Source organism: Colius striatus, chromosome 5, assembly GCF_028858725.1.
Source record: "Colius striatus isolate bColStr4 chromosome 5, bColStr4.1.hap1, whole genome shotgun sequence".
In the NCBI taxonomy this organism is placed as follows: Eukaryota; Metazoa; Chordata; class Aves; order Coliiformes; family Coliidae; genus Colius; species Colius striatus.
The window spans coordinates 47,684,843-47,699,040 of NC_084763.1; the positions used below are offsets into that span (position 1 = coordinate 47,684,843).

The 14,198-nt window shown below is 38.1% G+C and overlaps 1 protein-coding gene across 12 annotated transcripts in view; it reads left to right on the forward strand.

The window, feature by feature from the left end:
* PARD3 (par-3 family cell polarity regulator) overlaps nt 1-14,198 on the forward strand; it is a 453,311-nt gene that overhangs the window by 324,241 nt on the left and 114,872 nt on the right. For 7 of the 12 annotated variants that reach the window (XM_061996551.1, XM_061996554.1, XM_061996552.1 and 4 more), the window contains one exon: nt 12,185-12,295. The exons of 4 other annotated variants lie outside the window; for them this stretch is intronic. In XM_061996551.1, coding sequence (XP_061852535.1) covers nt 12,185-12,295 — 111 coding nt within the window. Of the gene's footprint in view, nt 1-9,351; nt 9,473-12,184; nt 12,296-14,198 lie in introns of those variants that run through there. One more of the 12 variants, XM_061996560.1, reaches the window with a different exon arrangement.

Genomic DNA, 14,198 nt, shown 5'->3' on the forward strand with positions numbered 1-14,198 from the left:
GTAGTACTTAGTAAGAAAATGTCTAATCAGAAACAAAGTTTGTGGAAACAAAGTTCTCAAAAAGAGGTTTTAATAACAAAAATGCATCCAGAATCTTAGCTATATCAGCATTTTTGAGCACTTCAATAATGAGAGTAGTATATTTTTATACCTATTGCAAGTGCTTCTAGCATATTCAACACCAGGTGTGCCGGCACTGTTTAAAATGCAAGCTGAATTGCTGTTACACATTTCAACAGCAACATACCACCAATAAATCTCAAAGATTTCACAATGTTATTATAGATGCTATCTTTGTCTTTAACCCATAGTGCTAAAATCCTGAAATTCAGAGCATGGCGTGATGCCACAAGGAGAAGTTTCAGATGTAGTGTGACAATTAAAGTATTTCTTTTCTCTGATGTTACTGAACTGGTAATGATACCAAAAGTATTATCGTCTGCAATTGTTAGGAGTCCTGACATAATTTGTGGAGCTACTTGCTAATTCTGTTTGCCTTTTATAACTGCAAAAGAAAGAAAGCTGCTTGTGTAAGATAAATAAAATGTGAGGACTCCAGTACTGTTTTCATCAGTATTTTTTGGGAAAGATTTATTTTAGGCTGTATATTCAGAAGAAATATTAAGATGACAGTGATGATTGCTATGTACTGTGTGCAGCACTGAGCATGAGCAGAGCTGATATCATTTGGAGATGAAGGTCTCAGGAGGTGGATATCTTTGATGTAAAGACTGGATTTATTTTAAACATCATGTGTCTGGCTTTCTAAATAAATATAGGCTCAGTCAGTCACTTCTTATTATGTCTGAATGTGTACGAATGAGAACAAAAATGTCCCTGTGTAAGGGATTGGTTAAGGTCTGAGATCTTCTGTGCTAGCAGCTTATTTGTATGGTGTGCAGAACCAAAAAAAATGCCACCCCACACATCTCTTGCCTGTAATTAGTCCCATGAAACCTTAATTCATACACCTTTTCAATCTGAAATAAATCTCTGCTCCCAGCTTGGTCCTGAAATAATTAGTGGTGTAAATCACAATTGATATAGTTATTTCAACTGCAGTTACCATCAAGACAGCTCCGTCTCAGAGTACTGGCAGCTACAGGATGCCTGGCGTCTCCAGGGCTCCAGGTAGCTCTGGGCAAACCCCTGCACCAGCTGCTGCGGGGACTCGCTGCCAAACCGACTTCCCAGCCATGAGCCACCTGAGCCTTCTCGCATCCGCTCCAGAGATGGTTTGTTCCGGCGGTGCTGCTGCAGTGCAAAGTCTCGCTCTTAGTTTTCCACCCAGAAGTTGCTGCATATGTAAACTAAGTTTTCATGCCGCAGGGCAGAATATTAGCTGATAGAACAGACAGAGGTGTGAAAGCCAACAGTGGCATGTTGATGTATACTAACCAGAGCCTTGGCTAAGTCCTGAGCCACAGCCACAGTCTTTGTAGGAAACTTTCAAAATAATCTGTTAATTTTTGCCATCTGTTTTTTATGTCTATATAGATTTGGGGGCATTCAGTGTTCCTTAATTGAGTTGTGCTCTAGAGAACTTTGTAAAAACATCCCATTGGTATTATTTATTTGTTTCTATAATAAAAGGGGTTTTTTTTCTCCCCAAGAGCACTTAGGTGTCACTATGGAACCCTGAATGAAACAGGAGACCTTAAACTGTAGCTCAGCTAGGGGAATTGCTGTAGGCATCCTCTGAGAAAACGGTGGCAACTGCACACTTGTCTAGGTTTTAAGGAAATTTTGGTTACACTTATCCCACAAATTCCACAATGTTGTCTCTTGTCCTCTGCTGGAAATCCTCTGTGCCTTCCCTAACTCCTATAAGTGCAAATACATGAATCAGGATAAAGATATAGAGACATCACCTCTTGCTTAATTTACGCCAGAGAGGTTATTTTGTAGGAAATGTGTATCAACAAAGATTTTTAGTAATTGACAGAAAAAGTGCTGACTGACTTATTAACATTTCTAGGTAATGAGATCTGTAGGGAAGTTTTAGTCTTTGTAAGGTTCCAGATGAACTGCCAGTGGTTTGATTAACTTTTTGAGCATCTGTGTTAACCTTTGCTGATTTTACACAGTGTAATTGCAAGGCTGCAAGACTAAGTTGTTGGAATAACGAGACTGCAATTTCCTGGTCTAACTAGCTGGTGTGTTACACTTGTGTCCTAATTTCTCTGCTTGTTGCATGTGCTTTACCTAGTGTCTTTAGTGATTTGGTTGTAGTATGTTTACATAAGGCAAGTCACGCTCATGTGTATGCAAGCAAGCATTTCAGTTGCAAAATGGAGTTATGACGACTCTTCATATTACTGAGGGTGTTTTTTTCTTTTCTGCCAGGAAAGTGTAGAAGCAAGTTTCCCTTGCAACTTTTCTTTTTCTTTCTTTCTTTTTTTTTTTTTTAACTCGTCTCTTTGAGTGCCAGTAAAATGGGTGGGTTTTTACATTTCATTAGCATTTCTTATAAGGTCTGCCTTTAGACCAGTACCCATTTTCTAAATTGTACTTCTGTAGGGCTGGAAAAAAATCATGGTAACCAGATGCAGTATTTGTCTCTGGCCTGGCAAAGTGTTAGATTTAACAAAAGAAGCTAATAGAAATGTTCAAATTGACCCTTCTCATCATTTGGACTTCTTGGAGCTCAATCAATCTCTCATTATTATCAGAGTTATTCACGCAGAGGCAGAAGTGGTAGTATTTCTCATAATCAGCCCTTGAGCCAGATGTAATTTGCAATTTTGAAGCATTGTATTTTGAAACAATAATGCATTAAAATGAACATAGCAGGAATTAGAAGTATGGTTACGGAGAGAACGCGCTGAAGAGTAACTATGGTTTAAGCACTCTCTCCCAGTGCTCCTAGTGGACACTGGTAATTAAAGGCATACAATGTTGTATTAGTAGTGCTCAAAATGGTCCACAATTTTTAAACTGAACGGTGGTGTGTGACAAAGGCAACAACGGAAGTGTCCCATCTCAGTGTGTGGTTGCAGGGCAGCAGTTGTCAGGTGCAGGGGGGTGTTTTACTCCGACTCAGAAAAATTGCTTACGTTATAGAAGAATAAACTACATTGTACTTTAGATAGTCATGCACTTGTTAATAGTAGGCTGCTGTTGATGCTTAGAATTTGGGATTTTTTCTAGTCCCAGTGCATGGTGTTACGTATTGTGAAGTAGAGGGGTTTATGTCTGCTCTTATGTATGTATGTAGTTTCTGAAAGATGAATTGACACACTGGAGGCTTTCACTTTAACTTTTGTGGGAGACTGTTCTTTTTTTTCTTTTTTTTGCAATTGGTATTTCCTGCTTTTCAATTACTCTTTAACATCTTATCAGCCAGTAGTGAATTACCTAACAGGGCACTGCACTCTTGATGGGCAAATTTGGCCCTGAGAGAGTGACAGGAGCATTTGTAAGTATTTTAAATGACCAAAATGAAAGGATATGTTGTCCATTAGGATTATATTATCTATTAAAAGACTGAATTAGCTTCTCTGTGTCACATGTATGAATTCATTTCTTCAGTGAACGATAGCACATGCTTAGCGTGTCAAATTTAATCTTGGGCCAAGTAACTTTGTGGTAAATAACCACTCTCTTTTTTTTAATAGATACACAACACTAAAGAGTTTTTGCCACAGAAGCAAACTTTAAAATACTTAGAATGTTATGCAATGTCCATTAAAATGTCATGCACTGCCTCTGTGGTTGTGCCCATCATTGTTGATTGCTAACACAGCTGTATCTAAGCAGAAGCTTTGTTTTTCATTTCCGATTCCTTCAGGGATGCCACAATCCACAGTTTAACAGGTTTTGGCTGACCACCATGAAAATGGGTTATTTATGGTGACTTTAAATACATTGTGGTATTGCTTACTGTTGTCTGTTTGCTGACTTGCTGCTGCTTTTCCAATATTGTCATTGTAAAATTATCCTCACTTCCTTTGACCTCCTCAGCCCGTTTTTAAACTTCAGTAGTTTGACTTACTAGTTAGGTTTTTTCTTACTTTTTGCGACTTATTTATTTATTTATGAATTTATTTATTTATTTATTAGAGCTGTCAATGGCTCCAGCTAGCTTTAGGCAATCATGCGTAGCAATGCAAGAAGATTATCTTCTGTTTAGAAATTTGCAAACAGATGGTCTCTCCGTTAAAGAAATATGTTTTTAAAAGTTCCACCATTTTATGCTGGAAGTAAATATTACAAATGCTTAAGTTGTGAAAAGAGAGCGGCTTGGTGTGAATAATATTCTGCCTGTTGTGTCATGCCTTTCAGGAAATGTTATCAAAACTGTTTATGAAAATAATTGAATGAAACCTCATGACATGTCTCTTGGTTTGGCATCATACCCATTTTCTGTGAAGTTGGGCTACTGACTCAGAAAGACAGGCAGATTAAGCTTCAGTGGCTGGAAACGGTTACTAATCCCATATGTTGTTTCCACTTCTTTCCAGGAAGTTGTTGTGAGAATCACCAGTGATGTTGCACATGAAGTGCCACAACTTATTTGCTGACCTGGCTATTTTTTAGTAGACTTTATTTGGTGACACGTGCTAGAATCTCCTCATAAATGTTGCTGGAAAATAGTTTTTACTGTTTGGAAAGTGAGGCAGAGGCTCTTGGGAGAAAATGTGTTAATATAACATAGAAGACCTTCATGTACTTTACAGTATTCATGCATAGGTTGTCAACCCCATGGAGGTAGCGGAGTCACCATGCCTGGAGATATTTAAAAGCTGTGTAAATGAAGTGCTGAGGGACACAGTTTAGTGGTGGGTTTGGCAGTGTTAGGTTAGCAGTTGGACTTGGTGATCTTAAAGGTCTTTTCCAACCAAACAATCCTATGATAGCTTCATAGGGGACTAGTCATTTGGAGTTAAAACCACTTCAGTTCTGCTTTAAATTTCTGTGTTCATGGCTGAACACGTGATTTTATTATTTAAAGGCAAACTTCCTTGCTCTGAAGAGGCACAAGTATATCTTTTCAGAGGTATTCTTCATCTTCATGACCTGATCTAGGTGAACCTGCTTCTACAGGGGGGTTGGACTAGGTGATCTCTAAAGGTCCCTTCCAACCCCTACCATTCTATGATTCTATGAGTTACTGGTGTCCTTTTCAAATTCACCTGTCTTGACTTGGGGCAGCAGAGTTTTCCAGGAACCCTTCTGGCAGGGATCTTCTGCTGAGTGTTGCACCAGAAGGATTGCTGCTTTATTAATTTGAACATAGGCAAGGAAACCCATGGAAAATGAACAAATACTCGTTTTAACTATGCCTGCAAGATCCTACATCAAAATGCCTTGCTCCTGCTGCCTGTACATCAGTGCCTCTGTATCATCTCTTGAGTTACTCTAGCAGTCATTCCACTCACTCCTAAGAAGTCGAATTTGATCTACTAATTTGATTAGATGTGATAACTGTCTATTTCTAGAAAGCCATTGCAAATATATAAACGACTGCACTCACAAGCATAATTTTTAAAATAGCACTTGCACAATTTTGCTTTGAAAGAAAGGCTTGTAAACCCTCAAGTCATCACTAACCAGGGTGATTTTTTTTTGTGTGGTATGTTGAATCCTTGTTTATGTTTCTTAAATATGTTGTTTAGCAACAGAATGTTTTTGTGTGTCACAATAATATTTTGCAATATAAATCTTAATATTTTGCTGATACAGCAGGATGAGAAAGATTTCAGAAATCATTGCAAAATCCTTTCAATAGTGTTAGGGTGTGTATGTGAATACTGTTTGCTACTGTAGGGAAAAGAGCATGCCCTGAAGACAGAGAGCACTGACAGAATAGCTTGAGACACTTAACATTTGTTAATTTTTAATGATAGTCTTTTTTCTATTAAGGAACATAATGCTACTGAACTTCTGTCTCAATCAATTTCTGTGTTTTTTCATTAATCAACTAATGCATGTTTCTTCTGTAGCTCTTTATTCTAATGAAATATGTGGATGATTTGGCAGAAGACAGTGATCTCATCAGTTACACATCAGAGTAAAATCCATTTAGCAGATTACATGTATGTTATTTTTGTTATATCAAGGATATTCTTTTAAACTAAAGCTTTTTTTGAGATAAGTTGTAAATGTAGAATTTCTGTTGCCACCACTTATACATCCTTTCTTCATCTGTTCTGTACATGTATTTGTTGATGCAAAATCATATGCATGGTCTCCATGTCTACAAGTGTATTTTATATATGTTTATGTTACATATATATATGGCATCATGTTGTAGCTTGAGCTTGTTCTTTAAATGTTCTGCTACAGTGTCTGCTCTGTTGAATCTCATACTGTTTAGCTGCTCTGATGCATTGGCCTAAAGCCACTGAAGGCACTTCCTAGTCAGTGCTGCTATTGAGTGCGATAGACTTTGCATTAGGCCACCTCCTAGTTGGTGACAGCCATTCAGGCAAGTAAGCTTGAAAGTAAGTCAGCTGGAGACTGACAGAGAGGTTGGGTATGCATTTTAGTTTGATTAGATTATCCAGAGTTCATGGGATTTCCTATTTGAGGATCAAGCTTCTGACATATAGATCCGTGTTCTGATCTTTTTGTTAATAATAATGCGGCAAACTAATATCACAGGGTCTGAGGATGGTCCTTTCCTCCCATGTGTCTTGGCTGTTATACTCTAGAGATCCCGCTCTTAAAAAATGGTCCTCTTACATTTTTTAATTTCTTCACTTACTGTGATTGCTATTGTTGGGAGAATTTGAGGATTAATTTTGTGGATCTGTGAATATGACTTTGAGCATTTACACTTATCTTGAAACTTTCTCTAACCCTTAATCTAAAAGGAGAATTAAGAAGCTATAAATTAAGTAGAACCCTGGAGTATCTTGGCAATTAGAGTGAACAAGATTTCAGCTGCTCTCTTTCATCAATTTCTCACACTCTTGGATAGACAGGGTATTTTTAATTTACAACCTGTATTTCAATTAGTCATATAAGGGGTTTTTTTTCCTGAAGCTTTTGCTTATGCAGTTACAAAATGAAATGAAACTAGTTTTTAGCTATATTTTTTCTAGTAAGGTTTGGATGAGACAGCAACTGAATAAACTAGCTATGAGACAGTGTTCCTGTATTTATAGATGTTGTTACTGTTATAAAGAGATTATTCTGTAACCACACAGTATGTGTCCTCAAAGTAGTGTGAAGCTATGTCTATGAAAGAATACGTTTATGAACAACAAGGTGGTTTTTTATTATTATTTGGGATTTGGAGGGAAATGTCCACTTGTCTTTTGCTCTTTATTTTCCACCATGAGTAATAATATTCTGTGCTCAGCTTCTAAGAATTCAAACTGAGGAAGGTGGTTTCCACAGGTCAAAGTTGTGCTGCTATGGCTGCAGATGCTCCACAGTATCTGGTGTAGCTCAGGCTTTAGCATCCAAACTCTTTTCATCATGACTGTGTTATCTTTGTGAGGCAGTAGCATATGCAGTTTTGCTGCACTTCAGTAGCTTGTGTCTGTGCATTGGTATTTTGTGCACTGATTTAGGTAGGGCTTTTATAGCTCACAGTCAAATTGTTGGCACTGAACTTAGCAAATGACAAGAGCTTGGAATTAGATTCCTGAGACTGTCTGAACATCAGTGTCACAGATGCTCCTTTTCTGCACCGTTTTGGTTTTTTAATTCCAACAGTAATCTTTACCTTTGTTTTTAAATGCTGTCCTCCATTTCACTAATGGAAAGAGCTTTGCTGTGCACAGATCATGAGCCGTGTTCTCATGTCTGCTTCAAAAGGAAAGTTGTTATTTCATTTGCATTTGTAAGAACTGCAAGGAGTAGCCCAGCAGCCAGCCTCACAGCAATGAGAATGAGACTGTCACAGGTTCACACAAGTGCCTGAAAATCTCCAGGTGCTTCAGGCACTTGCTAACCAGCTGTGTACAGCAGAGAACTGTTCCTGCATCTGTGAAGTGAGCAGCAAGGGCTGGGATCAAATCACTTGGCAGTATCCTTAAGGCCATGTCCTTAAAAAGTCTAGGAAAAAAAAGTCTGACACAGGACAAATGGCTGATGATTGCTATTTTACAAGGAAGATATTGTTAAGGATTGCTCTTTGGGAGTTTCCAGCCTTAGGTTGTTATCGTTAAGTAAGCAGTTGCTTCAGTGGGGGAGGTTATCATGAGGGAGTGCCAGGACATTCAAGATATGCATTATGGAAGAAACAGCGTGGTTCCAAATTTGCCGTGGGTCATATATGGGACATACATTCTAATTCCATCTTCTCTTCCTTTTGAGTACCTTAGCAGTAAAGAAGAAAGCAAATGCCAGTGAGTAATTGGGGTGTTTTAAATAGCAGAAGTACTTCTGGGGACTTGCCCTACGCTTTACTTCTTTTGACTCTCACAACTACACAAGGGCCACTGGAGACAAGCAGGGAAGAGCTTCTTCATTGTCTGTGAAGGCAGTGCATAGCAGCTGTGGCATGTGCATTTGTTTTGAAAGGATATTGCATAGACTGCTTGAATTTCAGTGGTCTCAATACTCTTATTTTTATTTCTAAGTGTCCTGTTTTACTTAATATTCATGACTTAGGGTAGGAAACATCTACCTGAGGAAATCAGAAGGACTGGTGATTTTGAATAGCTTGACATCAGTGTAATCATCACAGTACAGCTGAGGGAGTATTAACAGCTCGCTTTAATGGTGTGCCTTAGTACTGCTGATGTTGCTCTCCTGTAGTTAAACTTGGCTTGAATATGAATGTTAAATAATTTATAAATGTCTGTTATAAATTTGGTGGAGAGGATGCTGATTTGAGCTGTGGATTTCAGTATGACTATAAATTGTACTTCACGGACCAAACACATTTAATGGAAATAAACAGCAAACACACTTATCGTTAGGAAGAGTAATCTTACCAAAACCTTTGAATAATGTTTGGAGTGAGGAGTATTGACTGCTCCTACAGAAATAAAAGGGAAATGTGTGTGTGTACATATGTGTCCCCATTGCAGTTCTTCTAAACACCTTTCCCAAGTGCTTGGTGGAGCCCAGAAAGGGTATCCTTTGTCTGTTACTTCTACTATTGTAAGCTGAAGCTTGACAGAGGTGCTGTTAGACTTGTGATCTTGATGGAAAAGAGAAACCTTGAACTTGTAAATATTTTTGTACAGAGGTCTTGCTAAAAGTATGTAGACGTGTTCAGAGCCTGACTCATTTAGGGCAGTGTGTTTCCAAACTGTTCTGCAGCTCTATGACTTTTGAGTATCAAGGAGATCCTATCTGTGCCACAATCAGGGAGGGGGGAGGATGGCATTGATTATTCCAGGTTTGAGTGTAGGGGCAGTGCAGTTAACATTGCTGAACTTGTTACAGGCAGTGGTGATTATGGCAGATATATCACTTCTGTGAGTGACAAAGTCCAGAGACGGCAACTTTGCAAGACCACCGTGGTTCATTCTCTGCCAGTCTGTCCACTGCTGGGATGACCACAGAGCTTGTCAGAGATGGGCACTGGAAAGTCTCCGGTCAGAGTGGGAACAATATGACCACCCTTTGAAATGACCAGAGATGTCTTCTGAAGACTTTATCAGCATGGTCCCCAAGGGCAGAAGGAACATTCACTCCCTGATGATCAGAAGAAAACCCTGAAAGAGAAGAAGGGTTGTTGCCACAGCTTGCTCATGAGTCAAAGCAAACTGAACTCTCCTGCTGCCCCCGGGGCCCTGCCTGTGTGGTAAACAAACCTCTGCTTCTGTTGAAGGGCAGCACGAGTGTGATGTGTTCTGGACTTGGGCACTCGGATTTGGAAACTCAAATCATCAGTTTTTGCTGGATTTACATTACATGTTAACATTAGAAATATTCTCCCCAAATTATGCAGCCTGACCAGACATTTACTAGATTGCTTACAAGGATTGTTGGAAATTTCCTGGGTGCTTTATTTTCTTTAATAAGGTATTGATTTCAATACATTTCTGTTCATACTCGCAATGAATTGTTTTATGGTGGTAGAAATTCTGTTTTGCTGCCAAAACCTAACGGGTACTAACTCATTCAATTTTATCTATTTTTATTATTATTTTAACCACTAGTTCTTTTTTAAAAATAAACTAGCTACTCTAGTTCCTTTCCTTTGCCTGACATTTTGAACAGGTCAAGGAAGGACAGGAGACGGAAGGAAATGCTGGCATCCCAGAGTTACTGTGCTACAGTACCACATATGTTATGTGTCTCCTCACAGCCCTGCGTATTCTGTCAGTCAGACCCCCACTACCCCCAGCACTCTGTCTATCAGCGTAAAATGGCTCAGTTCCACTGTTCTTCTGCCAAAACTCTTCTCTTGGCTAGAAGATTTAGGGCTACTTTAAATTAACCGTCCTCGTTTGTCTGGTGTACAACTCCAGAAGTTGATTTGAATCTCTTGTGTCATATATGTAAATGTTTTGTATAATGATTTTGACTGCTCTCTAATAAATAGGTGCATGTTTTAAAAGACACATGCTGGCGTCTCTAGTCACTGAATTCAAGTATGTTTTATACATAACATATTATAAAATCAGAGACTTTGACTTTATGTCTCATTTTGTGTTTCTAAATCCCATCATGTCCTCTACCTTACCCTTTTCAGTTGATTACACTTTTAGTTTTCAGATGCCTGAATTACTTTGGAAAGGAGCAATCTGGGAACTGTGGAGAACAGCCACACACTTTAAAGTTTGTGTACATGCTCTTTCACTGTATTTTTGTGTTGTCATGTTTCTTAAAAGGCTGCCTAAGAGCCATAAACATAGTTATGCAGAATAATAATATCTCTTGACTGAGTGGCCAGAAATTAATTATTCAGCAGGGTCGCTGTGTGGTATGTCTTCAGCCTACACAATGGCTTTGTACTATAATCAACAGAAACCAAAGGGAAAATATTATAGCCAGTGGCCTTTAAATAATTTAAACAGTTTACATTCATGGGTCATAAGAAAATTTTAAGAACTCTGTTTTAATTCACTGTTTGTGAGCATTTAAGGTGCCCTGTCCCCGTACCATTTCTGGACTTAACACGTTTCAGTGCTTTCACTTCACTTTTGATATGTACCTGAGTATAAAATGCCACAAGTGTCAGTCTGCTCTCACCTAAGCATTTGATTTTTAAAAGAAAAAGTAAATTTTTTGCTGGTTTTGGTATAATAAATGATCCTATGTTTTCTAGGTATGTATTATAATAAGATACTGTTTAATAGATGTGTTTTATACCTTCTGCTTTAAATAGAAAATTGTCATCTAAACTTCAGATGTATTAAGGGCTATATTTAACTGTTCATTTAGTTATCTCTATACAAAAGTAATTCCTTTCAGAGTAGAGCTGAAATATCTAAGAAATACTGGCAATTTTGTCCTTATAATAGCTGAGTATCTTAAATGCCAAACTGTGCTCTTCCTGAAGGTTTAAAAGAAAACAGTAGGATGTGTGAATATGGAAGAAACTTTAAATACTTGAAATGTAGCTGGAAGAGGGAAAAAGAAGATATGAAGAAGACAAACACTGGGTTGGCAGCATACCCCTCTGTCTGGGACAGCCCAGCCAGCCCCATCCCTCCACTTAACTCTGGAACACCCTCAGGGAAAAAGAGTCTCGAGTAATAAAGTTTTAAGAAAATGCAGTGCTGAAAAAGAATAAGTTTCCATGTTTGGATAAGGTCCACGGTGTGGTGAAACTGCACTTGTAGGGCAGGTGCAGAGGGTGGTACTGTGCTCGGGGCAGTTGTCAAACATACAGCACTGTGTCTCCTGCAGTTCAAGCATGAAAGCCTTCGCTGAATGTAACCTTGACTTTGCATTCTTTGGCAGTGATAGTGTGGAGTAATTTCTAAAACATTTTTGACTGTGTATTTAAGAACAGTGAGCACAAAATCTTGGCAGAAAAAAAAAGGAATGTGGTCCTATTATATTTTTTTGTTACTTGTTCTGATCTTTACTGAGGAATTTTACAAACTTTTAAGAGAATTGAAATAAAAATGAAATTAAAAAGCTTATCCAAAAAAACTCCAAAAGTAGCTTGAAAATACTAAAATTAAAATCCCGAGGTCTTTGCACGTTTCCCTTCCTCATTTGCAAGCAGCCTTTCTTGGAGGACTCTCTTTGTCATAGGAAAAGGAAAATGCAGTTTTGTTCATTTCACAAGTTAGATTCTTTTTTTGTGTGTTATTAACAGGTTTGGCAAACATCGCAAAGATGACAAGAGTGAGAAAACTGGTAAAATAAAAGTGCAGGAAGCTCTTACTTCAGAAGAGGAGAGAATACGAATGAAGCAAGAACAGGAGAGGTAGACTTCAGTATTTGCTTAAACCTTGTTAGAGAGAGTTTGTTTTTTAAATTACATGACTGAAGTTCAATTTTCACTGATGAAATTTCCCAAATGTTGATATGTTTATATACTTTAAATAACAAGACAAAGTTGGATTTATTTTGGACATTAATATCAACAGCTTCTTTGGCTGTGTTGAGAGTTTTTTATAGACTCGGAGCTCCTTTCCTTATTGAGGAGACCGAAGTAATGAAATGAAATGTTTTCTCTATATATTCTATAACTGATTTTATTGAGATTTTCAGGAAACAAATATTTATATAGAATGAAGTAAGTTTTGTATTTTTTTTTCAAAGTCTCGCATATCTAGATTTTTTCCTATATATATATAAAGAAAAAAACTAAAAATTATACTTACCAGTATATTTGTCACTAGAGTTCAGCCTATTTATGTGTCATGCAGTCTGTTTATGGAATGAGATGTATATTAAACTGCTAATTGTAAAACTGAGTAGTGAGTACCTCTATTTTTCCTTGTCAACTTCCCTTAACGTTAAAAATTTATACATGTCATATACTTTTCTCAATATTTCCAACCTACTTTTCATCCTGTCTCTTACAGCCCTAGACATTTGGGGCCCAGACTCTGGTATCTCTTACATCAATTTAGTCAAAATCTTGTAAAGCTTAGGTCATAAATTAACTAGTATTCAGGGATATGTGTGGAGAGAAGACCTCTTTGAGTAGACATCAGTAAGGAGACAAACTTTAGGGGTTACAAAGTTTGAATGCCGAATGGTAAATAGATTCAGACACATCTGGCAGTGAAAGTGAACTATGAATTGGAATGGTTTGTCTGAAAATTGTGCTATAGCTCAGCCATAAACTGAGGATTGATGCAGGAACTATGGAGGGAAATTTTGTTGTCCTGGTACAGGAGGCGTGGCTAGTTAGTCCTAATGATCCCATTAACCATCATCTCTATACACCTTGGTCTTCTGGAGGTAAGAACAGAAGTTTATGAAACAATGGCTTCCTCACTCTAATTGCTCACTGGAACAGCAGAGCCACAATAACTCTTGTGTAGTCTCCTTAGTTATACCCAAATTTGTTTGCTTTCAGTTCTTTCAGGGTTGAGTGATTTATGTTACAGGTAAGGCAGGCTGGGAGTATATATTTGTTAGTTAATGAAGATGGGCAGTAAACTTATTAAACTGCAGAAACTTTTATCATTTGTGACCATCTGTTTGGATGACATTATGGGACATTTTTTACTGTTTAACAGATACATTAGGATAAATTGGTGTAAAAATTGATTCATGTCTTTCTCCATGCATTCTGACAGTAGAGGGTGGATGGATCATAGTTGCTTAGGTGTTTATTACTTAGGTGTTTGATTGGGCTTTATTTTCTCCCTTTTAACAAAAGGGAAGCAGGGTCATGAAATGGGTTCCTGTTTTTAAGAGTAATGTGCCTTCAGATTAAATGTTAAAGGAGAATATTGGAACTGAAGGAAATAAGTGACTTTGCATGTGAGGGTGTTTGTGCAGTCAACTTCCATTTATGCATGGGCAGACCAGCCACTTTGTGGAAAAACTCATGCCAGGAGTGCAGAGCCATTGAAGGCTGCTTCCTTTGCTCCAACCAGCTGAGCGCAGGGGGAAAGTTAGCCACATGTGCACAGCACTGATCCCTGGTTTAATGCATTCTGCTCAAGGCGAGCTTGCCTAGCATAGAGGGTTTCTGAGTAACCTCAGGTGCCCAGAAAATCAGCCATATACATTTATTCAAAGAAGAAAGACTTGAGGTTTGAGTTAGTAACATTTTCTCTCTCTTCATTCTCTCTCTTTGTGTCTCTGTGTCTTTCTGTCTCTCTCTCAGTAAGAATGGTGAGAGTATAGGCTGTCCATGTGGTGGTGTA